Source organism: Platalea leucorodia (genome assembly GCF_965183815.1).
Source record: "Platalea leucorodia genome assembly, chromosome: 12".
In the NCBI taxonomy this organism is placed as follows: domain Eukaryota; kingdom Metazoa; phylum Chordata; class Aves; order Pelecaniformes; family Threskiornithidae; genus Platalea; species Platalea leucorodia.
Genome location: NC_138834.1, coordinates 15,931,923 through 15,957,214, shown reverse-complemented (window position 1 = coordinate 15,957,214; position 25,292 = coordinate 15,931,923). Strand labels below are relative to the sequence as shown.

Genomic DNA, 25,292 nt, shown 5'->3' with positions numbered 1-25,292 from the left:
TTTACATTTAAAACTGCTCACGTAACAAGGACTGCAAACTGCAGAACGATCTGCCGTACGGGACGAAGTAGCGGAACGGTGATGGATACAAATCAACTGAGGAAATGCCCCGTTCTGGTCCGCTTCCTTTGCATGCATCCTCAAGACCCCAAGATGCAAGCTATTACAGACCAAGCTAGGGTCCCCTAGTTTTAAAATAATTTCCTAATTAATTTCCTATAGGTAGCAGATGTCTGAGCTGAAACCCGCAGTTATGATGGCAACTTGGACAAATTCCCATTGTGTTTGGTCAGCAAGTAGGTCAAAAGCAGTTTTTTACAGAAAATTGTACAGTGGTGTTAACAAAGGGGTCTAAGATACACTTAAGTTACTTAAGAAATTCAAGTGTGGTAGTAAATTGCAAAATTAAATTAATCTGGAAATTCTTAAAGTAGTAAAATAAAAACATCTGGCAGAGTGGGTGGATTTTCTTAGAAAAGTGACTTGCCAGAAAGGTGGAGGTTACGGCTCAGGGTGCTCATTCTCAAATGACAGCAATGATGTCTTCATCTAGATTTGAGTGCTTCGTCTCAAACGGAGCTGTCGTAAGACAAAAAGCAAATAGCACTCCTTAGTTAACCTTCATGTCGCAGAAAAGTGGGTTTGGTTTCCCATTTTCAGTCTGAAAAGAAGCAAACCGTAATTGCGGTATTGCTGGCCGGTGACTTAAACAGAAGTGCAGTAATAGGATCAGAAAGAATTGGGTGGGTGAGTCATTAGGATAAAATCCACATGCGCGGTGGATCTAATCTAATGCAGGGGAGCAAAGGAAAGCCTTGCTCCGCTGTCCTCATTCATACAAGCAGCATTTGTCCGAAAATCAAACAAACAAAAAAACCTCCCCAACCCCCCAAGATATTCGGAAAATGTCTAATAGATCATGGGTGAAGTCCGCATGCAGAACGAAATACAGTTCATAGAGTTGAGTTCCTGCTCCTCTTTCTGTGGATGAACGAGCGTTTCCTTCCTACATTTGTGCTGAGTCGGGAGTTTTAGCTTCAAGCCCTTCTGACCATCTCTCCCTTACGCATTCTGACTGTCTAGTCTCAGTCTTTGAACTTGATGTACTTGATTATTGACTGCCAAAGGGGCAAGTGTAATCTTTTAAACTGTGACAAGCTGTAAACTGGAGCACGCAAGTATATGCGTTGGTTATATTTTTTTAAAGAAGGGAGCTTAGCTTGAAACAGATTGTTTCCTATGGGTTCTTGCAAGACAGCCACCTATTCTTGTCCCAGTGCTTCTCTGTGATCTAAATGTTGGGGTTACTTTGCAGGCAGTAACAGCTAAATCTTCTTCTATCCTATCACATACCCAGACATGGTCTCTCAGCTTATGTAAAGCCTGATTTAACCCAGAATCTACCTGTTCGCATATCTGCTTTTAAACCAAACCAAGAAGCATGGGATGAAACTGGTGTCTTCTGTCTCTAGGCTTTGGGTACCTAAAATATGTGTGTAAATAGAAAACAGTTCAAACGGTGTCCTTATGGTTAGCTTTACGACTTGTCATTTACTGAAATCAAGATAACATATTTCACAATAAAACTTAAAGAGAAAGGCTGTGGAGTTCAGAAGCAGCCGCAGCCGCGGTGCTGGCAGGCTGGAGTCGGGGATTTGGACAGACCTGCTCACCGAACGCTACAGAAGTTGTGTGCACGCACGAGCGGCTGCACAGAAAATAGCTGCTGTAGGTGAGGGGTTCTGATCCGAGACGTGGGCTCGGGCGTTCTTACTCCATCCAGGCAGCGAAAACGTTTTTACGTGTACTTTCTGCTATTGTTTCCCCTATTCTTATTCCCACTCCAGATCTTGATTTGGAATTTGTCCTTTAATCTCACAGCCATGTTTTATAAGCCATGTTAGAGCACACAACATATTTTAGGCGCTCTCTCTATAATATGCACTGAGATTTGATTGAATTAAACTGTCTCGGGTCAATGACTGATTCTAATTGTAATTTTTTATTTAGAGCAATTGGAATCTGGCAATTCTGTGGCAAGCCACAATTCTCATAGTCCCAGAGCTGTTACGATGGGTGACTGTCCTCACCGAGTAGGGCAAGCACATACTGCATCTGCAAGCGACCCCATAGACACATGCTTGCTTTCGTATTTCCTCCATTGTTTCATAAGAATATTCTCCTGCAGGGTTTCCCTGAAGCATTCCTGCAGTGGAGGCGATCCATAGTTGAATCTGAACTTTCGTGGTAGTAACGTGCCAGCAGCTTACTCATTCCTTTGGCCTGAGCGTAACCCTGCTGAGTGGTTCCCCGGGGGAGGCTGAGCCCTGCCTGCTTTGAACCCTTGCGCTAGAAAGCCCACCAACTTGAACTGCGCGGACCCACGGAAGAAACAACTGTGTAGTTCAGTGCCCGGTGGGAGGTGCTGGCCGAACGCTGCCTTTGGAAGCCCCGCAGAAGCTTGAACAAAAACGCAAATGTGTCTCAGCTTGCGATTTCTTTACAGTCCAGTAGTTTTCAGTCTATCTTGTTTTGCAATATAATTTTTAACGTTCTTGGAGGATGTTTTAGTGATCGCTTCTCAATATTTTTATTATGTTAGTGATAATTTGTAGCAGAGGGAAGGGCCAAATCATAAAATGGTTGGAGATTATTCAGAAGTTGTCTTGGATCTTGGAGCAGCTGTGTTGCTCAGTGAAAGTAATTTCCTAATTTATGCTTACTTTTGAGGTAGGGATGTTTATAGGTAATAACGTAATTATTGCTGACGCTATGCAATGAAAGAAAAAGAAATGAAAGAAAAATTGCAATGAAAGAAAAAGGGCTGAAGCTGTTTATGAGCAGTAGATCTAACAGTTTCTTTCCAGCTTTCTTTGCTGATAGCAGTCCCTTAAAGTACGAGTTGCCCGATGCCGCTGGGAGAATGATGGCGTGAAGTTCTCGCTAAACTGTGCCAATTCAGAGAGGAATGAAACACTGCTCACAGAAAAGAATTCTCTTGTTTGGCTGAATCTTGGATCAAGTCCTGGAGGGTTGTCAGCCTCCTCCTGGATTTTTATAGCTCGAGAGCAAAATTACGAGGCTACAATGCATTAATGGGGAAAAAGGTAGCGTGAGTGAAGGATAAAGGCACGCCAAACAAGACGCGGAGCAGAGGGATCTTTAGAAGAACAAGCTAAGAAGAACAGTTTAATTTGTTAGAATTTTAGTGTTCTCCATTGCCTCTTTGTATTTTCGATAACCTTTCAGTTGATGATCCGCAATCTCTGTAGAAGTACTGTGTGTCTGAGGTTGAAGCTTCCTCATATATTGCCTGAGCCCAAGAGCTGCTTTAATTCCATGCCACTGTTCGGGAGCACTTGCATACTAGAAGCAGAAGAAGCCAACCCGTTTTAGACTGGAAGAGCCTTTTTTTTTTTTCTTTATATGGTGAAGCTGCTCGACCCCTCTCTCAACCCAGCACGCCTGTCTTGATACCGTAGACCCAGATGTGCTTGATGGCAGGCTGTGTGTCTGCAGCACAAAATCGCTCACCTGTGCATTGCCGTGGGTAACCTATACACTGAAATTAAATCACTTTGATGCCTGCAGAATTCTATAGAAGATTGCGGTGTGTTTTTTACTTGTCTGACAAATTAATAAAATTTGTTTGCTTTGTGTAGTACGATTACTCACAGCTCAACTTGAAAAGGAGTTTAATGCCTGTTGACCTGGAAGTTTTATTGAACTACTTGGTATTGGATGCTGCTGCAGAGATAAGACAGGAGCTGCACAGTGCTTCTCAGTAGCTTATTTGAATAAATAAATCTGCAGCTAAGTCGTGGGTAACATGCATGTATCAGAACGAGAGACTGTCATGGTAAACGTGATTGCTAGTATTTTTATATAAAACAACCTAGAATTTAACGATAGAAATTACTGGTGGCCAAAACGGACCTTAAATGAAATTGCCCCGTTTCAGAAAGTTATGCCAAAATTTGTTAGAATATAATTTAGAAGTTGCATCGAAGTCAAAGACTGTGGCAAAAGGGGTAGAATACTGTGTTATTTTTGAATTTTTCTGAATTAAAAGATAAATCAGTTAGAGCTGAGCTGGGTACCTAGGGGAGTGTTCTTAGCTCCTATGGATGAATTAAGTTCTGTCAATGTGTACTGCTTATTCGGGCTTCGCCTCGTCATCTGCTCTGCCCGTATCTGAAATACGGAGCTGGTGACTTTCTAGGCTTCGCTGAAACTTTTACAATTGAGTAGGACCTTGCATTCAGCAGACAAGTACTTAGAAGCTAGTTTTGGTCATCATTCATAACAGGATTTAGAGGAAGGAGATAATACTGCTTTAAAAATGAAACCCGATTGTTCAATTTGAATGAAAAGGATCAAAATGAGAACTCGGGAAGCGTTCATGTACATCAGAGAATTGACACATTTATTGCATTTCCATCACTTGCCAGTAATGCAGATAAGTATCTTTGTTGCGGTTTGTTGTTAGCACTTACCAGTTCAGCCGCTGCGGTGACTAGACTCGCTATGAGAACCTGTGTGATGGGTGCCTCAGCCCTAACTATAAGCAATTTTTTTAAATTTTCCAGTGTGTACGGTGTTTTATCTAATAACCAGCATTAAAGGGCTTTTTCAGGGAGAGGGTGCTGTGGTGGAACGGTAATGAGACCGTAGCTGATGAGCCTACATAGGAGATTGAAACTTGCCTGTTAAGTTTGCTTTCTTTCCTGCAGGTCTCTTAACATGGACTTTGAGAATCAAGACAAAGAGAAAGACAATAGCAGCGCAGCTGGGTCTTTTAATGGCAACAGCACCAATAACAGTAAGGGTTAGCTTTACTCCTTATCTTTCTTTCATCGCTTCAGTGTGCTGCATCTTCTTTTGCTTCATCCATCCCTGTGTTTCAGCTACGTGGGCTGTAGATTCACCTGATAAAAAGGAACTGTTTGTCTCGGCGCTTACCGTCTTGCTATGCACTAACGCTGCTATCTAGTTCATGCCTGTGGAAGCTAAATTTAAAACATCAACGTAACATTTCAATGCTGCATAGAAATCGCATGCTGCACAATTTGTCAGGTTTTACTGGAAATGGAAACTGCTTTACTTTTAAAAAACCCCCACACAGTTATGAGAAGGGAATGTAATTTCTTTTTGTCTGCAGTTGATCACTATGATGTATTAGCCAGCCCGTAAGCAAGGAGAGGTCTCGTGGTACGCTGACAAGTCCATAAGGATGATTCAGATTTATCAATAGAGAAATTGAAGTATAGAGTTCACGGGGCTTTGGGCAACGCGTTTGTAATGGACAACAAAATACACGGCCGCACACAGTCTGTTGGGAGTGGGGACTGACACGTCAGCTCCTACGGGGTGACTGTCCCCTCGGTAATCTGTAAATAGATGCCAGGCAGCTCGGCCATTTGAGACGCGCTGTTTTGCAGGTAAAAATATGTACGTCAACAGTTAGAGTGCAATGCGTTGTACACGATGTGCTGTAAACTCACACCTGAGTTTAACTTAGAGCGGTTTATATGGGGATGTTCCGAGAACAGGCTCTAGCATGAATAGTTTCAGCAAGTTTAGAAGACAGGAGTGAGAGAGGTGAGCAGCCCTGTGCATAAAACCCTGAATGCTAAGGTTGCTTTGTTTAAAGTAAGAAATACAGCTTAAAAATTACAACATTAGTAACATGCATCGTGTTGTATGTGTCTCTTGCTTTTTTTGCCTTTTTTTTTTTAAATGTAGACTTGGAATTTAGGTGGTTGTCAGAGCACTGCTTCTGTTGACAACACAGAGCAAAGAGGTTGTGGTTGGTGATTCAGCAACGAAGAGTTGAGGCTTTTGGCTTGGGAAGTACGAGAAGAAAGCCGGGGGCCGGGGAGCAAGCACAGCAAGGGGATTGCTGTCAAAATGATCAGAAGGGAAATGAGGAACTTTGCCATTTAACACTGCAGGCACTGATTCCGGTATGCCAGGGTAGTTCGTAGTATTGCATGTCTGGGTTTTTGCTGTGTTTGGTTTTTCCCTTGGGAAGCTGAAGGGCATGTGAATAAATGCTCTTTCTCAAAGCAGAAAGAACGAGATGTAAGTCACAGATGAGAACGCAGGAATTTCTGTGTCTTCGCACTGTCGTCACTGGACTATCTGTAGTGTACGTTGCCCTTTTGTACCAGGCCTCAGTAACACAGAAATCCCAAGTGACTGAGTTCCTCTGCTTTTTGTTTCTTAAATTTATTGTGCCGCTTATATTTAAGAATAATAGATCCGTGACCTGAACTAATAAATGCCCATACAGTGCAGGTGTCGTGGCTTGCATGCTTATTGTTTAGCTTTTCTTTACGGCAATGGTTAGATACTTATGACAGATGCTAAGTTGTAGTGAGTGTATTTCACGTGCGTTTGAGGGTTTTCAGCGTACTCCGATGCAGCGGTAACTATGAGTTGTGTAGGTAACCCGTTATTTAGCCAACTTGCTACTCTTCCACAGAAAAACATAAAATAGGCCCATTCTCACACACGCGGACGATGCGTGTATACGTATACTTTATGTGTATGTCCGTGTATACCCGCGTACATACGTATGCACAGATATTCTGCTTGATAGCCTAAAAGCTTGTCCTTAAAATCCTGGGGCTGGTACAGCCCTGCTTCATACAGCAGTGTCTGATTATTCTGGGGTGACGCAGTGGTGTTAATCTGGGTTTAGATCTCATTTCGGTCTGAGTCTTGTATTAATTTTTCATTAGAGACATTTTGGATACTTCTTACCGAGTGACTGCTTCCGATGTTACCTGTTGTCTAATGCTCTACAAGTATAAGTGTGTCTTGTATTTGTAATTGGGTTACTACTTATTGCTTCTCCCCCCCCGATCAAATGTAAATACAGCTGCAGAGACTGGTTAAGTGTTAGAATTTGCGGGGACAGGTGGGCTTTTCAAAGCCTGATCTTCTCAATTTTGTTAGTAATTTTAAAAACTCGTGGTAAAATATAGTAAAAAATGTCCTGTGCCATTATTAATATCCCTGCTAGTCACACTGCATGGTTGAGGTGGGGAAAATAATCAGAATAAAATACTTGAGTATCTCTGCACTGTTTAAAATTGTTTCCAGCTATACGATGCGAGCATGAATCTCTTGGGTTTTAGCACAAAGGCGATTATAGTGCACGCTGAACTGGGTTCAGGGTTTCATAAGCAGGTAAATGACTTGAGTGTTTTTTGAAAACTGCCCTTTATTATTGGGCGTGATGTTCTGTGGGGATCGCAATCAGCGATACAATGGAAGTGCGTGGGGGCCTTCGCCCAAGGGGAATTTGAAGCGGTGGCAGCCCTTTCGTGAGCTGGGTCAGCCTAACGCTGCCTGCGCTCTGCTGTTGGTCAGGCTCTTCACCTCGTGCCGAGAGGTTCGATAAAACCTTTACGTGCTCTGTTCAACATCTTTATGTTGCTCAGTGTAAAATGAAGCAAATAGATAATTGCTACATGATTCCCCATCACTCAATAATGATAATTTTTGTAACTTTTTTATTCATTCTATCTATGGCACAAGGAAAAATTCATACATTTTCTTTCAACTTTCAGTTCTTGGATTCTGCAAAGCAGGGCTTTCGCTGGGCTTGGTCACGATGGTGCGCGAGGATCTGCGAGCACGCGCCTGTGGCACCAGCACGGCCCTGGAACACGTTGTCAGAGGCCCCGGTTGTGCTGGCGAGGGCAGGCTGGCAGTGTGTGCGTGGTAAGAAACGGCCCAAGTTCAATGTCACCTTCTTTCTTCTGCAGGTATTCAAACCATTGATTCTACCCAGGCGTTGTTCCTGCCGATCGGAGCGTCGGTGTCTCTCCTAGTTATGTTCTTCTTCTTTGATTCAGTTCAAGTTGTCTTTACAATATGCACAGCAGGTGACTAAGTTTTCTTCTCTTTATAAGAACTGGAATAGAACAGAAAGCATTGATATAATGAAATATTGTTGATAAGAATTATAATACGTGTCATAGTACATTTAAAAAAAACCTCATCGGGTTTCACAGTTGTATTTGCATGTCTCTGTAGCTATTAATAAAGTGACAAGTATTATTTGAGAAGTGTTTTCCACTTAAGAGATTTGCAACACCTACTGAACTATAAATTGCCAGAGTTTTGAAAGATGCTGGATGTATTTTATGTAAAGTTCGCTTGTTTATAAACCAGTGCTCAGAACTGTACCTGGTATTTCATAATTCAGGTACTTTACAGGATCACAGCATGACTCTGGCGATCCTCTCCAGAGCCGCCTTTGCCTGGTTTAATTTTGGGTTTTGCTGTTACGCACTTTTTCTTTATTTCACGGGTACTTCAGGTCTCACTAGCATTTTGAATATTATTCTTTTGTACTGCTTGAATTTAGAACCAAAACGACATTTTGTCATTTAAGTAAATACCAGGGCTTTGATTTTTGGGAAATTTTGCCCTTTTGATCTTTTTGCAGTTCTTTGAGACCAGCTTCTGTTCAGGGTAGCAAGATTCTTCCTACTGCTCCAAATTTGCAGCAGCTTTTAAAAATTGTACTCCTCAGTCCCCATACTGAGTCTGTGAAGATTTTTAACCCCTGAACACCTCTCATCCTCCCCTACTTCATGTATAAGCAATGCAGGCGTTTCCCTCGTGATTTAACTCCTGAGCTACGCATCCTCTGCAGCCTCTTAAATAGGGCTGATGTTGATGGGCGAAATGTAAATCTCTGCTCTTGACACGAGTCTTGAGACTCCTGCCTCTAATTCGGGAGGCACAGTCCTGGAGAGGTCTGTTGAATACCACTTTTATAACTTTGACCTATGTCAAATATATTCTTTCCTTAAAAATAAATTATTACTTCATATAAATTCTACCGTATGCTAGATATTAGAGGAGTATGTATAGGAGATATTATAAGGGAAGATCTATAACAAAAGACAAACTTTAATTTGTCAAGCTTATTGGTCCGTTTATTTCCAGAATGACCTTGACATTAACTTCGTTTGCAACATTTGTGGTGTGTAATCAGACGATACTGTCGGTGGGGCTGGCTGCGGGTTTGAGAGGATCGAGTCTGTCTGGATTAGTGCACTTGCCTATCTTCCTTCTTGAACCTGGTTTTATGGTACTTCTGTGCTTTTCCTCGCTCTTGCCCCAGAGGGTGTCACCAAGCACGGGGCACTTTGGCCTCAGAACCGCTAAAATGCAAAGCTTCGGCAGAGGCCGTACGGCAGGATGCGGCCCCTGCTGGACTCGGGAGCGGTGGGACTCGTCCCGCTGTCCCCTGAAGCTCAAGGAGTGCTATTTCACGCCCTCTTTTTGTAGATTTTAGAGGCTGACGTGGGGGAACATCTAAATTACAGCTGATGTCTGGTTTCTTAAACCCCTCTTAAATCTTCCTCCCGCAAAGATTTGCCTCTCAGGGAAGAGTCAGGAGCGAGGGCAGGTGCAGCAGGCAGCCCAAGGGCAGGACCAGCCGCGAAGCAGAGGGCAGAGCTGAAGAGCTGGCGCGTGGCCTGCAGACAGGGGTTAAGCCAAGGGGTTGCCAAAGGAATAATAGGTATTGAGGCTAGAGGGAAGAGGAAGCTTGTGGCTGGAAGTCTGGACAGGCAGGGACAAGACTGAGAGCGGGTACTCGTGGGCGCTATTAGTGCGCTTACGTTTTAATTCTTACACTCTCTGAATGAGGCCGGCTTTGGGGTGGCAGCGGCTGGGGACGGCAGGACAGGAGGCGCAGGGTTCCCCGCTGGGGAGCGGGAGGGAGGAAGGGGGAGGAGGATTGCAGGGTCTGGGTGGGGAAGGGCCCGTCCTGTGGCGCCGGCGGCGGGGGCGCAGGGCCGGCAGGCGGGGAGGCCTGCCGGGCTTGGGGCAGCGGGGGCACGGGTTTTCCCGGGCAGCGCTCTTTGCCAGGCGCCCCCGGAAAGGTTCCGAGTCCAACCTGTGCAGAGTCGCCACACTCTTTCCCTTCCCATTCTGCTTTTTATCCTCCTCTCTGACATACTGGTAGAACCGTGAGTTTCCCTGGCGCTGTTTGCATACAGACCCCTTTTAAAATTTTCTTTTTAAATGAATTGATCTTTTTTAAAATCTTCCTCCCACCAGAAGGGGCAGAAATGAGGGGTGGAAAGATGTGGTTTGACCAAACCAATTTCTTTTCTCCAGTTGGCTTAAGCTGTGCACTAAAGAGAATGTTTGATTCCTTCCCATCATCTTCATTTGAGAAGAGAAAAAAAAAAAACCCTTTTAAAACCCAACAACCACCACCCCAAATTGTAAGGAATGAGCAGAGGACAGCACACCGATTTGCTTTGCAGCATGCAGAAATTGTCAAGCGACTTCCTTTTCCCTTTCAGTCTGTTCGTGCTACAGCCGTTCTGGATGCGTCCTGCTGACACGTCCGTGTCGCCATGCCCTCACTCCTCAGCCCTTTAAGCGGTCCTTAGTACGAATTCAGTGCCGTTATTTTGTAAAAAAAGGGAAGGAAGAACTGTTATAAATACCAGCAGTTACTAAGTGGTTTTGCAAATGCGTGGGTGGGATAAGTATGCTTCCTAAAAAAGAAAATGTTTATGGAAATAGTCTATTTGAATATTTATGTATTTTTATTGTCCTGTTTTCAAAAACTTAAAGCACTTCATATTTTAAAAAATTTAAGTTGCCAGCTACTGAATATAACTTATTTTAAGTTATACTGTGTTTCAGTAATGAATAAAGGGTTTTGAGTGCGATGGGGGAAAATAGTGACTATCTTAGTTAAAAAGTGGGAAAAAACCCTTTTATTATGCTGACTTAGTCTGTGTCATATGCTGAAGAATTTTAAAAGAATCTAAGAATCTTTAAAACCAGTTTGTAGTAAGTTCTTTTTTTTTTTTTTTTTTACTCTCAGAACATTTGAAAACTTTTTCTTGCTGACATGTTCATGAATAGCTTTAAGACTTTTTGTTTTCCCCCAAGGTTTGGGGCTGGGGCATTGCATTCCTTTGAGAGCTTTCATTCTGACTGAAGTTTGAAAGCCCACTAACAATGGGAGTTCTGCAGAAAACCTTGGAGCCTTGAGCTGCTCTTGCTTTAATAATGCTGCAGCATATGATAATAGGACATCGTGAAAAGAGCTTTTTCAAATTGGAGAAGCTTGTTTGTGTACTGTAGAAATTAGGTCTGAATGTACTAATATTACCTTTTCTTCTTTTTCCAGTCCTTGCAACAATAGCTTTCGCTTTCCTTCTGCTCCCGATGTGCCAGTACTTAACACGGCCTTGTTCACCTCAAAACAAGTAAGGACTTGAGAAATCTTTTGCTCCTCCTCTTGTATGTTGTTCTTTTAATGAGAATTCTTTAAGGGAGCCTCTGGTGACGAGCGTTAATCTCGGGGCTTCAGGGCTGATGTTTGTGCGTATGTTTTGTGCCAACACCATGTTTCCACTTTGAAACTGGGAAGCACGGTTTCTGCAAGTCGGGCGTGCTTGCCAGCCTGGGAAACGCGGTACCATTGCAGGGGACTAGATTTCCCAGCAGTGGTTTTTAAGAAGTTTGGCTTATTTTGGCTGAGATCTCGGAGTTTGGGATTTGGTATTGGATTTTAATGTTTGTTAACGCTGAACTATGGATTTGGATGCTGTATCTTTCAGAGAGTGTAGTTACACTGGTGAAAATTACGGTTGTTAATGTCATGTTCTGAAACTAATTTTTTTTTTAACCTTGTGACTGGAGTTCATGTTGCACAAAGCACTATCTTAGACGGTGCTAGGAAATAGCATTCATGGTAACCATTTCAAGAGAGGTGCCAGGATTTACAGGGTTTTTTCCATCCCTGTAGTTCAGGCTTTACACACGTTATTTGAATGCGAGGAAAGCTTTTATTTTGTTGCTGTTTTGGTACCTATTTGTGGCAAAGGAACTTCCCTTCAGTTGTTCTTGGCATCTTTCATCAGCAGTTGAGCCTTGTTCCAACAGCGTCCATTTTCTGTTCTTTAAATGGAAACATAAAGTCTCGTAGCTAATGTTTATGTTGTTCCTAGGATTTCCTTTGGCTGCTGCGGGCGTTTCACTGCTGCTGAGTTGCTCTCATTTTCTCTGTCCGTGATGCTTGTCCTCATCTGGGTCCTAACTGGCCACTGGCTCCTTATGGACGGTGAGTACGTGAATTAAGGGATTTTACTACTGGTTTGTGCCTGTTGTGAGACATCCGGTCACCTGGGGACGATTGGTGAAATTTGCTGATATGAATGGTTTGCTGAGTTGTGATATCGTGTGGCAGACTCCCCGAAAACAGCCGCTGTCAGGAACACGCCAGGGCGATGCTGGAGACGCCTGTTTTTCTGGTTTGTAAAAGCTTCCAAGGAGGTGCCAGAACACTCCTGAAGGATGCTCCGCGCCTCTGTGGCGTAGGGTGGATCGCCAGTCTTAGCTAAGGATGTGTGGAGACGGTGGTTGTTTATGACTCATAGCTTGATCTTAGCAATCTGGTTAATTTTTGCTGTGCATCTTGTTGGTTTTTGGTTCAGATGATCAAATAATTTGTTGTGAGACAATTCACGGTGGCTGATTGTCTTTGATCTCTTTGACGCTTGCCAGTTAGGATGGTGAGATGGGTGAAGCTGGCAGGCACCCAGTTGGCTTGAAGGTGTGATTTCCCCCCATGCTGGTTGAACTGAATTCACAGCTTACTGTTCCAAAAAGGAGCTTTCCTCCTCCCCTCCTGCCTTCCAAATCTCTTGTGCTGGCTCTGGCACTTATTGAATCACATGGTAAACTGATTCAGCTCACTAGAATGGCAGCGTACTCCTTTTTTTGCCAGGCTATTTTTCTGCTGCTGCAGTGAGATGAATTGGATTATTGTGCAGTCAGGTATGTGCTAAATTTGGCAAAAGGTGAGTGGCAGCACGATGGGATCTGAGAGGATGGAGTGGGTATGAGCGCAAAGGGAGGAGGAGAGGCTGGAGCAGGACCTCCGCTGCTCAGCAGTGTCAGGCAGCTAAACTGGCGTAGGACATCTCATGGAATGGCACCCCGAGGTGGTGATTGCTTGAGGAAAAGTAGCTGGGACAACATTACCTGCCCTTGAAATTGTTTGTTGCAATAGAAGACATACATCCCATCAGCTTTCCGGCTCCTGAGATACATGGTAATGAGGCAGCAGCGGCAGAAAGTCCGTGGTACTGAAACCTCTCGGGGCACCTTGATTATTTCTTTTGTATCCAGGCGTTATGTTTCATTCATGCTTTTTGCTGCCTTGACAGTTCCAGCTGCCGTCTGTCAGGGAATGCCTTTGAAAGCACCCAGATACTACATGGAAAAAATGCAGATGATGTTTGTTTTGTGTTAAGCAGAGTAGCCCACCATGAAATCGAGGGCGATTTTTGATCTGCAATAGCTACAAAGCTAAACGGAGTGTCAGGTGCGGATTTGGGCAAAATCTGAAAAGACTTGTCCACACTGAGATACCAACAGACGCATTTACTTAAAAACAGCTATTTTTCTGAGCACCTCAGTCTGAAATCGTGAGCTTTGAAGTAATTAATCCGCAGAGTACTGAACTACTGGTGCAGAGTGGTTTCTGGGTTTTATTTCTCGTGGTGGCTGTTTATGAGTTACTGAATGCTGTTGATACTGTCTAGCTTTGGAGTATTTTATGTAGTTTATATTAAGAGAGCTTGTACTGTATAGGTGAGCCTCCTGTCCTTTGTTCAAATCCAATTAAATAAATGTTTGTCAGTGACATTGAACGGGGAACAGCGTTTACATCAGGGAAACGGACTCGGCACTTTTATTCCTCGTAGGACACTGCTGCCAGTGGAATCACATCATCTCTGCCTTCACCCTTTGCTTCTCTGGCACCGAATACTTGAGACCCCAATTAATCTTGTTTGGAGGGAAATGTGGGCAAGAAGTGCTGCTCGGTAATATACGCAAGGCGAGCCCTTGCTCGCCTTGAAGCCAGCGCCTGGCAGCCGCTGGGCGCGCTGCGACCCAACTCCTCCTCCCCGCTTGCGCGGGGACGATCTGCTGTTTCGCTGTCGGCAGCGAGCGAGACAGATGTGAGCGTGCTTCGCGTCGCCTGGGCCGGCGGCTGCGGGGAGAGGTGGGGCGGGCGTCTGTGCTTACCAGTCCACCTCGATTTCTGTGCCTGTGCTTGGTTGGGTGCTGTTGATTCTCTCTTTATGAGAGTTTTTCTACTTTAGAGCTGAGTAAAAAGGAGGGGAAATACTTCACAGTAATTTCCAGTCCTTACAAAACCGAGATATGGCAGCTCCTGTCGTCATTGCTCAAATACTACAGTCCCCCGCTCTGCGCCGTAGCTGGTTGAACTGTCTCTAAAGCCAGGGACGTTTTACGGGACAGAAGGAGCAGATATTGTCTCCAGGGGGTGGTTGTGGCTTGTGATGATGTACATTTATAGGTCTTAAAATGCTTATTTCTCAGAGCAGATTGTTTGATGACAGAATCGTCAAGGATGGTCACTGTCCCCTGGTGGAGCCTGGTTAAAAGCTTCCCGAAACAGTGAACGTAGCTGGAGAGGTACAGTGGGAACGCTGTAGGGGTGTGCGGTGTCTGTCTGTAGCGACAGTGAACTGAACGGTCACAGGTACCCCGGGAACTGCTGCAGACCTTAACTGCTGCAGCCGTCGGGCAGAGGCTACTTCGTGTGCTCTTATTCCCACTCTTTAAAATACACTTTGAGAGCTTTATAGGAACAGGATCAGATCAGAACTTCAGTACCTGTTTCTTCCAGAGGTCAACTGGTGGCCTGCGGGGGAAGCTTAACCCTTGCCAGCTTGGATAATGCTTTGTAGACCAGACACCGCACCACCGGCATCGTGGTGGTTTCGTCTGTGCCGGACGCCGTAGCGCAGTAAAGCTGAAAATCACGCTGTATCCGGAGAGTCTCATCACGTATGCAAGAATATTCTTAATCCTCAGAATATCCTAATTCCATAAGGAGCGTGCTTGCAGGGACTGCGAAGTTAATTAGTTCAGTTAATTGAAGGTTAACTCTTTCAGTTAGGTCTTTCTTCTTCAGCTCCGCCAGCCCGCTGGCCAGCGCTTCCAACCCCGAGCCACCGTTTGTGGCTTTTCTACCTTTTTTTCTTTCTTTCTCTCCCCCCCCAAATGATTAGGAGTATACTTCAGCGGAGATCTGCCTTAGGCAGTTTGTCACCACCACCCGTCAGCTTGGCTGTGGAGGACTTTGTTGCTCGTATGATTTCTGGGCTTTTCACTGGAAAAGGAAGCTGTTGGTGGGGACTGCACTTCGGCCTGTATTACTCATACTCGCTCTCGGGCATTCTTGCTTCCCTCCTGTTTTTTAAATTTACCAATATTTCTTAAAGCAGTTGCAAAACTGCGCAATTATTAGCATGTGTATTTCACTGTCATCTAAAGGACTTCTTTCCATCTCCTTTCCTACCCGGTATTTGCCGAGTTTGACGAAAGTGTCTTGCGCGTCTGCCTGCCTTTCGTTTCAGTGATGGAGAAAGAGAGTGCGTGAACAGTAGATTAAACTTCACGCTGGTTAAAATATTTCCACTTCTAGTTAATTATAACCTGGAAATCCTCTCCTAAATAGAGGCTTGCTTGAGCTATTATTAACATTGGCTTTAGAGAAACCTCTTTGACTTAAGACAGCCTGTTCCCTGTATTTGCTCTTCTGCCAGAGGAAGTCCGTAACTGAAGGCTATATTGAATTACTGAATGCAGCTCTTTTTCTCGCTCCTTTGCTGTGTCAAATTCTTTAAACCTCAATAATTTGCTTACATTTTATAGCAAGTTACAGTTATGCAGCATGATTTAGGGTACATTTTTATCTGCGTAATCCCATTGCTTCATTAAAACCGACAGCCGTGACACTCGGTGTTGTGCTAAGCTTGTCACTTCTCCAAAGAAAGGGTGGGTTTGGCAGAGTCGCTGCCGGGATGCCGCCCGCGGGCACTGCAGGCAGCCGCGCTGGCAGGCCTCTGGCGGCACATTTGTCCCTTGAATCTGGGGGGAGAGGCTTCCGTAGGGTTTTGATGGAAGAACTCCACAGCTTTCAGCTGAAACGCAAGCGTGAGGCAGTTTCACGGTTGCCTAATTACAGAGTGTGAATCCGAAGGTTCACTCGTAAATTCTGGCCCTGCCAAGTTGTTGCGCTGGTGGGCATGCACCTAACGAATCTGTCTTCCCTGCCCTTTCCGTGGATCAAAATAGGGTTATAACGTCTTGCAAATTCTGTGTCACGTTAGACAAATACATTTTGTTTACAAATGTCTGCGTACGTAAGTGTAATCTGGTCCTAACAGGGCTCCATCATTCCTTGTAAATATACTGACTTTTTAAGTTTTTAAATTTTTTTATTTTAAGTATCTCTTTAGGGATTTCCTTGGAACCAATTGAAATATATTCAATTGTCAGCTGAGTATCTTTGGTAGCTAAGGCTAGGCTTAAAGAAGCGGGAAATCACACAAATGTGAAGACTGGGTTTTGTTTTTTTTTTTTTTGTTTGGTTGGTTTTTTTAAGTGTAACATCTTCGTTTTCTACCCCGACAAAATTCCCCTTGGAACAGAACCAACGTCTGAGCTGTGGCATGTTGTTCAGCCTGTTGATCTGGTTGATCTCACCCTTGGGAGAGGGGTTAGGAAAAGACTTGCCCATATTTTTCCCCCGTTGGTGGGCAGGCTGTCACATACATCTCTGTTATTGGGAAACCCCTGTCTATCTAAACGATGATATTTCATAGTTGGTGTTCGGGCAGGCTTACACAATCCTGCCCAAGCAGAAGATGGGTTTGAGTGGGTTTTTGTCGTATCACGTTCTAACATGTCACGTAACCACGCTATTTCTGAATTAAGAGTCAAGGATTTTATTTATTTTATGCATTTACTAGAAAATCTCCTAATAGTGTAAAAGTAGAGGTTTATGTTTGGGGCACAAAGAGTTCAAAGTTGTTTTGCTGCTTCTGTTTCTAACCGGGTAGTCAGTGTTTTACAGAGGGGAGAGTCTCTAGGACGCAAGGCATGGAAACATTTCTTTGTGGTGGGTAGTGGAAGTTGAGTGGAATGGGCAGTTGTGCCCGCAGAGGGATTTCCGCTTCCACGGGAGCGTGTTCGCAGTTGGCCACTGAATGTATTTTGACTTTTCTTAACTCTGGTAAGAATTTCATTACCTGGAAATAGCAGACAGTCACCTGGTGCCTGCAGTGCTGCACAGGTGCAAACAGAGGCTTCTTTGGGGTTTTTTTTGTGGGGGAAGTATTGGGTTGGGGTTTTTTTTTGTTTGTTTTGCTATTTTTAATGAACTAATTATGTGCTTGCATTTTGTAGCGCTGGCTATGGGCCTGTGTGTTGCAATGATAGCCTTTGTTCGGCTGCCGAGCCTGAAGGTTTCCTGCTTGCTACTCTCCGGGTTACTAATTTATGATGTCTTTTGGGTAAGTGTTTTGTTTGGTTTTGCTGAAACTGTTTTTATCCTTTGGATTTGTAATTGGCCTTGGGCCATTTTTACATGAATTGTACTAGTATGAAGTTGATGAAATCTGGCAAAGCCAGATCATCAGCTTCGTTGCTCCATTCTGTGATGTTAAGGTCTGCAGCAGGATACAGAATGATTTCCTCACTAATTAGTTGACAAAAGCAGAAGCGTGGTTGGAGTATTTCAACTTTGGCATATTATTTAAAAAAAGAAATTGGACCTCAAATTCTGAGAGCCTGGCTGAAGATCAGAACAAGCATTTCCAAGTAAACACAAAGCCTTATCCACGCTCGCACAGTGCACACATGCCAACTTCTGATCAGCGGTGAAATCCACAAAACAGGAATGCAGGCTGATTCGTTGCCAGTAAGGCTGGCATAAAATCTGACCGCGCTCTTACCAGAAACCTGACAGAATCTATTTTGTGACACTGAAGGATTTTGTTTTACCTTCGCCCAGCGCTGAGCAGCGATCCAGGGAAGCACTTGCTGACGCCTGGCAGCCAGTCAGCTTCCCAGCGTGGTGAGCTGTCGCGTAAGAGCCTGTTTGTTTGAGACACGTGTTGCATCATCCCCTTCACGAGGGAGCACCGCACTTACCTCTTCCCCACTTCCAAGCTTTCTCATATTTTCAGCATCCTGTTACCTGCCCTGGTAGTCCTGGACTCCCTGCTTGTAGTCCAGACAGATCCTTCGCCAGAGGATCTCAAGATACTGATCAGTATCTTGATATCAGAGAGCATATGCCAGTTACTCCTGAGGATTAATAGCGTAAAAAACTTTATCTGAATTTTTTAAATACATTTTGTCTGTTATCATCATATATACAACATACGTATATGGAAAATGTGGGCGATATCCTTTTCTTGAATAAGCAAAGCAAAAATACATGCAGCTTTGAGTTGCTGTGTAATTGCAGTTTGTAATTTGGGATGATTTCCTTGCTCCGTAGGTCTTTTTTTCTGCCTACATCTTTAACAGCAACGTTATGGTGAAAGTGGCCACACAACCAGCTGATAATCCCCTTGACGTTTTATCCCGGAAACTTCACCTGGGACCAAATGTGGGGAGGGATGTTCCCCGTCTGTCGCTGCCTGGAAAACTTGTGTTTCCAAGGTAAAATCAGCAGTTCTTTTACTGTATTACATACAAAAAGTTCTCCCTCCCTGTACTTTTTAGTAGCACTAATTCTATTGGAAAGTATCAGCTTAGCTCCCTGTTCGGTCGCTCCCTCCTCGTGATAAAAAGGGATAGAATGAGCGGTGGGGACCGGACGCTTTGCATTTGCACGCAGAAATGATCCTGATGAGGTTAAACGGGGGCCTGCTCAGAACAGGCTACGCTTTTCGACGTATGTGCGAGTTCTACAGTTTCATGACTGCTCTTGTAGGATTTATGACCTGATGCTTAAAAGCAAAAGACCTGAGGTTCATTATAACATCAGAATAGTCTCGATTGCTGTGGGATTGCAAGCGATTGGGAAGGGAGTTGGAAACTGATCCGAGCAAGGAGGGCTTAGCGGGCAAGTGCTGTCGGAGGAGGCTATTCCACATCTCGCTACTGCGGGGTGCCTTGACCTCGGGTTTTGGGCCTGGTCGGGCAGTGAGCTCCAACGCGTCAGCTGTTATGCAGGAGGCTACGCTGGCGTATTTACTCTGGTCTTGTTTCTTTAGATGTTGGGATGCTGAAATTACAGAGATTAGGAGCTGATTGGCTGCAATGATAAAACCAAAATTGTTCGTTTTGGCAACTTTGTGTTAATTTGGCTTTGTTTTCATGAAAAAGATCTTGGACTTGAGATAACGGGCAATTTCAGTTCTTCATCTATTTAGCAATGTGCTCTTTTCTGGGAGTCTGGTGAGACTATAGTTTTCTACGTGTTTTGTCTGAATGAGGCCCAAGATCCGAGAAGTCCGTAAATCGACGTACGGCCTCGTATTAGAGGTGCTGTGTGTACAGGGGAATGAAGGGGCCGCGTCTGTGCGTGCTAATCGGTTTGATAAAACGGTCAGCTGGTGCCTCCTGTCCGTGCTGAGAAGAGAGGAGACTGAAATACTGAGTTGATGGCCCTGTGCCATTGAGCGAGTTCAGAGCAAAAGCGGCTTGAACACGACCGGTAGAAACAAACTGGCTTGGAGCAACGTGTCGTTACTGTCAAAATCAGTGCGTTTACAACGGAGCTGAGGTGGGGGTGAAATCTCTGAGGAAGAAATGGGCAGTAGCCACCGTGTAGCTTCTGCTACATAAAAGGTTGCTGCTGGGAAGAAGGGATGTGCGAAATGAAGCTCAAAACGAGGGGAGGAGCCTGGAGCTCGTCACCTTTGGTCTGGGGCACGAACCCGATGTCCGTCGCTCTCCAGTTCCACAGGCAGCCACTTCTCTATGCTGGGGATCGGAGACATCGTGATGCCAGGTCTTCTGCTCTGCTTTGTCCTGCGCTACGATAACTACAAAAAGCAAGCCAACAGCGATTCCTGCGGCGCCCCGGGCCCAGGGAACATCTCTGGCCGTATGCAGAAGGTCTCTTACTTTCACTGCACACTTATTGGATATTTTGTAGGTGAGTAATTAGTTTAATATGGATAGCTGCTTACTGAGCAGAAGTGGGATTACCGTAGTAGGTTTAAAAGATGATGAAAGGAAGCGTAAAGAGGCTTTGAGAGAACGCTTGGTGATGTTCTTTTTTAATCCTCTCTTTGGGTTTCACTGGCGTGGTCTAGGGCGAAAACACCTGCAGACTTCTTTTTAAGATTTTTTTGTTGTTGTATTTTATTTAGAGGCTGAAAGAGATCATCAGCGTATTATTGTTAGCAACTGTTTATACTTTGCTTTACGAGCATAGGTGTCATAGCTGATACCTGGGTTATGGGAAAAATATGGGAGTTTCTAGATGGATTCTGCTGTGCAGGAGCACATCTAGGGAATTCATCAGAGAATTCCTGCGTTTTTGTGTTCTCCTGTTAATGCTTACGATCCTGTGACATTTTAGTACATACAGAAAATCGTAAGAAGTCACAGCTGGAATGGTGTTCATGATTTGGTGGGGCCATCCCTCTCCTCCCCAACATAAAACAGGTTTTTCCCTAAGGTCAGGACATGCGTGCGCGTAGCCTGACCTCCTGCAGTCCCGAGGATGAAAAGGAAAGACGATTTCCTACCGGTACCCCTCCTCCTCCCGCCCCTCGTCCTCCCCCTCCATTCCCTCTCGGCAGAATCACTCCTGGAGTGTAGGACCCCCCGATTCTCGGGCCAGGGGCCTCAGGCTGGCAGCCTGGGAGGGACCAGCACGGGAGCAGCACTTGCGCGGGGTGCATTCAGCTCCCTCCCCTTCGCCTTTTGCTGGGTTTCGTTTGAGGTATTCTTAGCTTAGTCTTTGAGATTCAAAACCGGAGCAAGTGGCTCAACACAGCCTAATATTAAACCAGAATAATTTCGCACTGTTTTCTTTGTTTTAAATCCATTCAGGGAAAATGAAGCACAGGTAAGTGACTTGTGCACAGCCTGTCTCTTGAAACGGTGGGGAAGGGAGCTACGTGTGGATGAAATGATTAGAAGATCCATATGCAACCCGAAGATATTTATAGTCACTTTTTTCTTTTACAGGTCTATTAACTGCAACAGTAGCTTCTCGTATTCACCGGGCAGCCCAGCCTGCCCTACTCTATTTGGTACCATTTACTTTATTGCCGCTCCTCACCATGGCCTATTTAAAGGTAAGACAGGGTTCCGTGTTCGCAGCGGGAGGCTCTGGGGCGCAGCTGGAAGCGCGCCCGGCGTTCCTGCCCCGGGCACCCGTTCCCCTGAGGATGACGCCTGTCCTTAACAGCCCCGGCCCAGAGCTAAGGTATCGCTGCTGGCGGGGTGAATCTCCGTTTCGGAGGACTGAGTAGCTGAGAGATGCGTTCTGAAAGAGAAGATCATTTATGTACATAAAGTACCAAATTCTGAAGGATTAAATGCTGTTTAATTAAATAAGTGAATTTGTCCTCACCCAGCTGGTCATGAAAGAAGGCGCGCACAAAGGCTGACCGGAGATTGGAGAGGCAGATCCTTTTTACCTCTTTCCAGTCACCTGTCTGAACCGAAATTTTAAAATGTACCCTTTCGCGTTACAGGGCCGTTGTTAAAACACACATCTAGCCCTCCGCAGCGCGGAGGGTAAGAAATGGCAGAATTTTCCACCTGCATAAATATTTCCTTCCCATCAGAAACCCATTTTAGGTAGATCTGCTGCCAAAGTAAGACGTTCTGGCCCGACAGGAAAGGATTTATTTTTTGCTGTCTGTATTGTAATTTGCAGAACAGGTGAAGACTAGATTTGCTTTAAGGCATGCCTGCAATTATACATGCATTTTAAAATCTGCATTCTAAGTGGACTTTGAAGTTTCTGAGGGCATGGTCCTTCTGCTGTTTCCCTGCCTAGGGCGATCTACGTCGCATGTGGTCTGAGCCTTTCCACTCCAAGTCCAGCAGCTCCCGTTTCCTGGAAGTATGATGGAACAGACAGCAAGTGACCCCAACTTCTGCCTTGGTCCTTTTCACTTTAACTTGTGGCTTTGTCATCTCCTAAAGCTGGACTGGCCGGTACTTGGGAAGGTACCGATTCCGGGACTTGTATGGAAGGACTTTGTATTAAAAGGAGGAAGAGAAGAAAAAGCTAAGAACCTGGAGCTCCGTGTGGCTCCGTATCTCCCTGCAGATGTGGAACTGGGGACCCTTTGTGCAACTGCAGCCACTTTCCTCTTTTCCTCCCTCGGGTGGGTTAGTACCAGACTATTACCTTTGAGAGAGAGGAAGAGACAGACTTGAAACTGAAAACGACTTGACGTCGTTCAAAAACTTGTGAACACTAAAAGAAAAAATGGTTAAGCAAACTGAAGCTTCTTCAGAGAACCCCTCGTGGACATTGGGACCAGTCTCCTGCTGGACTTCGCTTTTGCAAAGAACTGAGACAGAAGGTCTTCTGTCACAATATTGGGTTTTTGATTTATTGAATATTTCCTGTGGTGTGAGGTTACTTATTAAATCCACAGACATTGAGTGACTTCTTGCAGTATACATATAAAAATTTGTTGTAACAAGTTACATTTCCACCAGATGTCATGTTGCAGTGAAAAAGGGCACGATTTTTATACATATATATATACACACGTATAGATATATATATGAATAAATAAAAAGGAAAACCTGCTAAGATCATGCTATGTAGCAGACAGGGGCTTGCTGTAATTTTTAGCATGTAGAGCAGTTTACTATGGCTTTCTTGTATATGGATCTCCAATGAGCTGCTGTTTCCCCCCTCCTGCGACTGAACCTGCAGTTAAAAGCAAGTGTAGTGTTTGTACCGGTTGTACTCCTGGACCTTCGGGGATATTCGATTTTGATCGATGTAGCAAACTAGGGAAGAAGAAAGTTCGAACCCGGCCCTGTTCGTTTGAGGGGGGAGGGGGTGGGGGGGGTCTTTTTTTCTTTTTTTTTTTTTTCTTTTTTTAATTTTCTTTTTTTACAAACGGCTCCCTTGCAGGTTTTTAGTAGTTCCTCCTTGACCCAGTGCATGTATTATAGCAGCAATTGTCTTTGTGCTTTCTGATCATAGTAATGTATCACTTGTAAATACATTTTTTCTATTTTCTATTTTTTTGTATTTTTTGCATTTTGTTTCATTAGTGTGCTGTATTTTTTCCATGCCCCTGCCCCTTAAAGAAAAAAAAAAAAAAAGGAAAAAAGAAAAAGAAAACTGTCCTTTGCTGTTGTGCCTGGTTGGAGTTTGTGTGTTGACTGCTTTGTACCTGTAGCCTGTTAAAATGTGGATTTTATTATTTTTCTTTTAAACCAGCAGTTCCAGTTCTGTTATTTTATTGACTGAAAGGCTTCCCTGAGGTAACCAGAACTTTTGTCCTTTAAAACACTCTGCCAAACTGGGTTTGGGGAGCTCTCCTGCAAGCTCGTGGCTCTGGCTAGTCGGATAGCTGCTGGTAACCGGTAGCTGACTGGAAGGAAAAGAGGAATGCTGAACAACGCACCGGACCGAAGAGTACCGTTACGTTGGGGTACGGTTCCCTTACAACAGGTAAGGAAGCTTCAGTGAAACGTCTGATCCCTTCTGCTCTGTCAGATCTTACAAGAGCGTATTTAGCACAGCAATTTGTCTAGCCACGTGCGTGTACCGTCACTGATGTCCTCTGTTCTCAGGCAGGTCTGCCGCTGCTGGCGGCCTCGGAGCTGGCGGCCTCGGAGCTGGCGGCCTCGGAGCTGGCGGCCTCGGAGCTGGTGGCCTCGGAGCTGGCGGCCTCGGAGCTGGCCCCGACAGACCTGAGACAGGTAAAACGTCTGCAGGAACAGTAAGGAACAGTAAGAAGCAGCAGGGCCCTTCGGGGGGCTCTAAGATTTAGCGAGTGGGGGTGTGACGGGGGGGATGTTGTGACTTTATTTGTGCTCATCGTCAGGTACCGTCACGTTTTAATGAAGTCAATAGTTTTTAATTACAAATCTGCTTTCACTGTTCATAGCGGGCGTCCGGTCCCAGACTTGCAGTCAGCTCGGGGTAACAGAAAGGCGTCAGTTTTCAGCTACGCACCTCAAACTTGAGGTGAATAAAATATTGATGAGGATGTTCAGAGAGAGAAAAAAGACACCTTTTGGAGTTTTTTTTGCCCAGAGGTTCGAAGCAGTGGAATAACACCTTTAGATCCAGTTTGGTACTGCCTTGTCTTCCAGCCCTTCCGCCCACCCGACAGCAACGCACATCTCGGGGGCTTTCCGCTTCTCGGCAGCTCCCTCCTGCTTTGGAATTAAAATAAAAGGCCTTTCTCTGTTTTGCAGTGGCATTTTTTAGTCCCTGCCAGGAAAGTGTGCCTATGAATGATCTTCTACACTTAGAAAGGATGCTGGGAAAAGTTCTAGGAGTGCTAATTGACAAATGCTTAATGAGAATTAATTTGGCTTTCTAGAAAAATCTTGGCCTTCCTGTTTAAGCCGTACTGCCCTCCTGCGCACTGTGCGACCCTGACTTGCACGGAGGTAAGAGACCGAGCTCTAACTGCAACACTTCTGTTTCCGAACCCGCAGGTAGCGCCTGCTGCACCGAGCTGAGGGCCCCGCGTCCCCGGAGGAGGCTTGCACCTCGCCTTGCCAGGTGAGCAAAACTGGACCGAAAAGGGTTTGCTGCCCCCTCGGCGTGGGACAGGAGCCGCCACTGGCAGCAAAAGGACTGTGGTGCTTTGCAGAGGTTAACTGAAGCGTAACTGTTCTAAATACAAAGCTACTACTTGTAGAGGGAAACGCATTCCCCAGGTTTTTGAGTATTCCCCACAGCTCTCCTGTCCAGAGCAACCTCAGCGTTCGGGGGGATCAGAAACAGGTTCCTACCTCGCCACTCGGCCGCTGGGCCCTCTCTGCGCCGACGCACCTTTTGTCCTCGTTTCTTCGGTCTGGCCGAGTACGCGTCTTCGCAGCTTGCGATGGGACTGTGAAGCTGCTTTGGGTCCTTTGGATTTCCAGAGGCCATCGAGGGCCCAGGGTTCCGTGTCCCTCTGGGGTCTGGCACGGTTGTTCATGCCGCCTTGGTTTATCGTTTTGTTGAACTGCTTAATAAACTGCTTGACACAAAGTCCTGCAGTGAGATCGCCAAGCCCTTTCTTCTGAAAAGGTGTCAGAAAAAAATATTTCAATCATTGTTTGACTAACATATGCCTTCTTGTAGGAAGATAAAAGGATATTGGCAAAAAAGGGATAAGTGGAGCATGTTTGTAGCAAAGTTGTCGGGACAGGGACCAGAATTGTAATGCACAAACCTGGTAACAGTTCTGGAGTCGGTGTTCTGCTGCCTCTTTGGGAATAGTCAGCTTACAAATTTT

At 45.0% G+C, this 25,292-nt stretch overlaps 1 protein-coding gene across 16 annotated transcripts in view; it reads left to right on the top strand.

Annotated features, from left to right (window-relative positions):
* The window catches only part of SPPL3 (signal peptide peptidase like 3), a 65,932-nt gene that overhangs the window by 37,635 nt on the left and 3,005 nt on the right, over nt 1-25,292 (top strand). For 6 of the 16 annotated variants that reach the window (XM_082324735.1, XM_082324740.1, XM_082324732.1 and 3 more), the window contains 10 exons: nt 4,734-4,828; nt 7,779-7,898; nt 11,186-11,264; nt 12,009-12,121; nt 17,290-17,396; nt 18,389-18,552; nt 19,797-19,996; nt 21,040-21,149; nt 21,860-23,757; nt 24,505-24,571. In XM_082324735.1, the coding sequence (XP_082180861.1) occupies nt 4,734-4,828; nt 7,779-7,898; nt 11,186-11,264; nt 12,009-12,121; nt 17,290-17,396; nt 18,389-18,552; nt 19,797-19,996; nt 21,040-21,149; nt 21,860-21,931 (1,060 nt within the window). In that variant the 3' untranslated portion in view covers nt 21,932-23,757; nt 24,505-24,571. Of the gene's footprint in view, nt 1-4,733; nt 4,829-7,580; nt 7,735-7,778; nt 7,899-11,185; nt 11,265-12,008; nt 12,122-17,289; nt 17,397-18,388; nt 18,553-19,331; nt 19,997-21,039; nt 21,150-21,859; nt 23,758-24,504; nt 24,572-25,292 lie in introns of those variants that run through there. The other 10 variants (XM_082324742.1, XM_082324741.1, XM_082324744.1 and 7 more) reach the window with 10 other exon arrangements.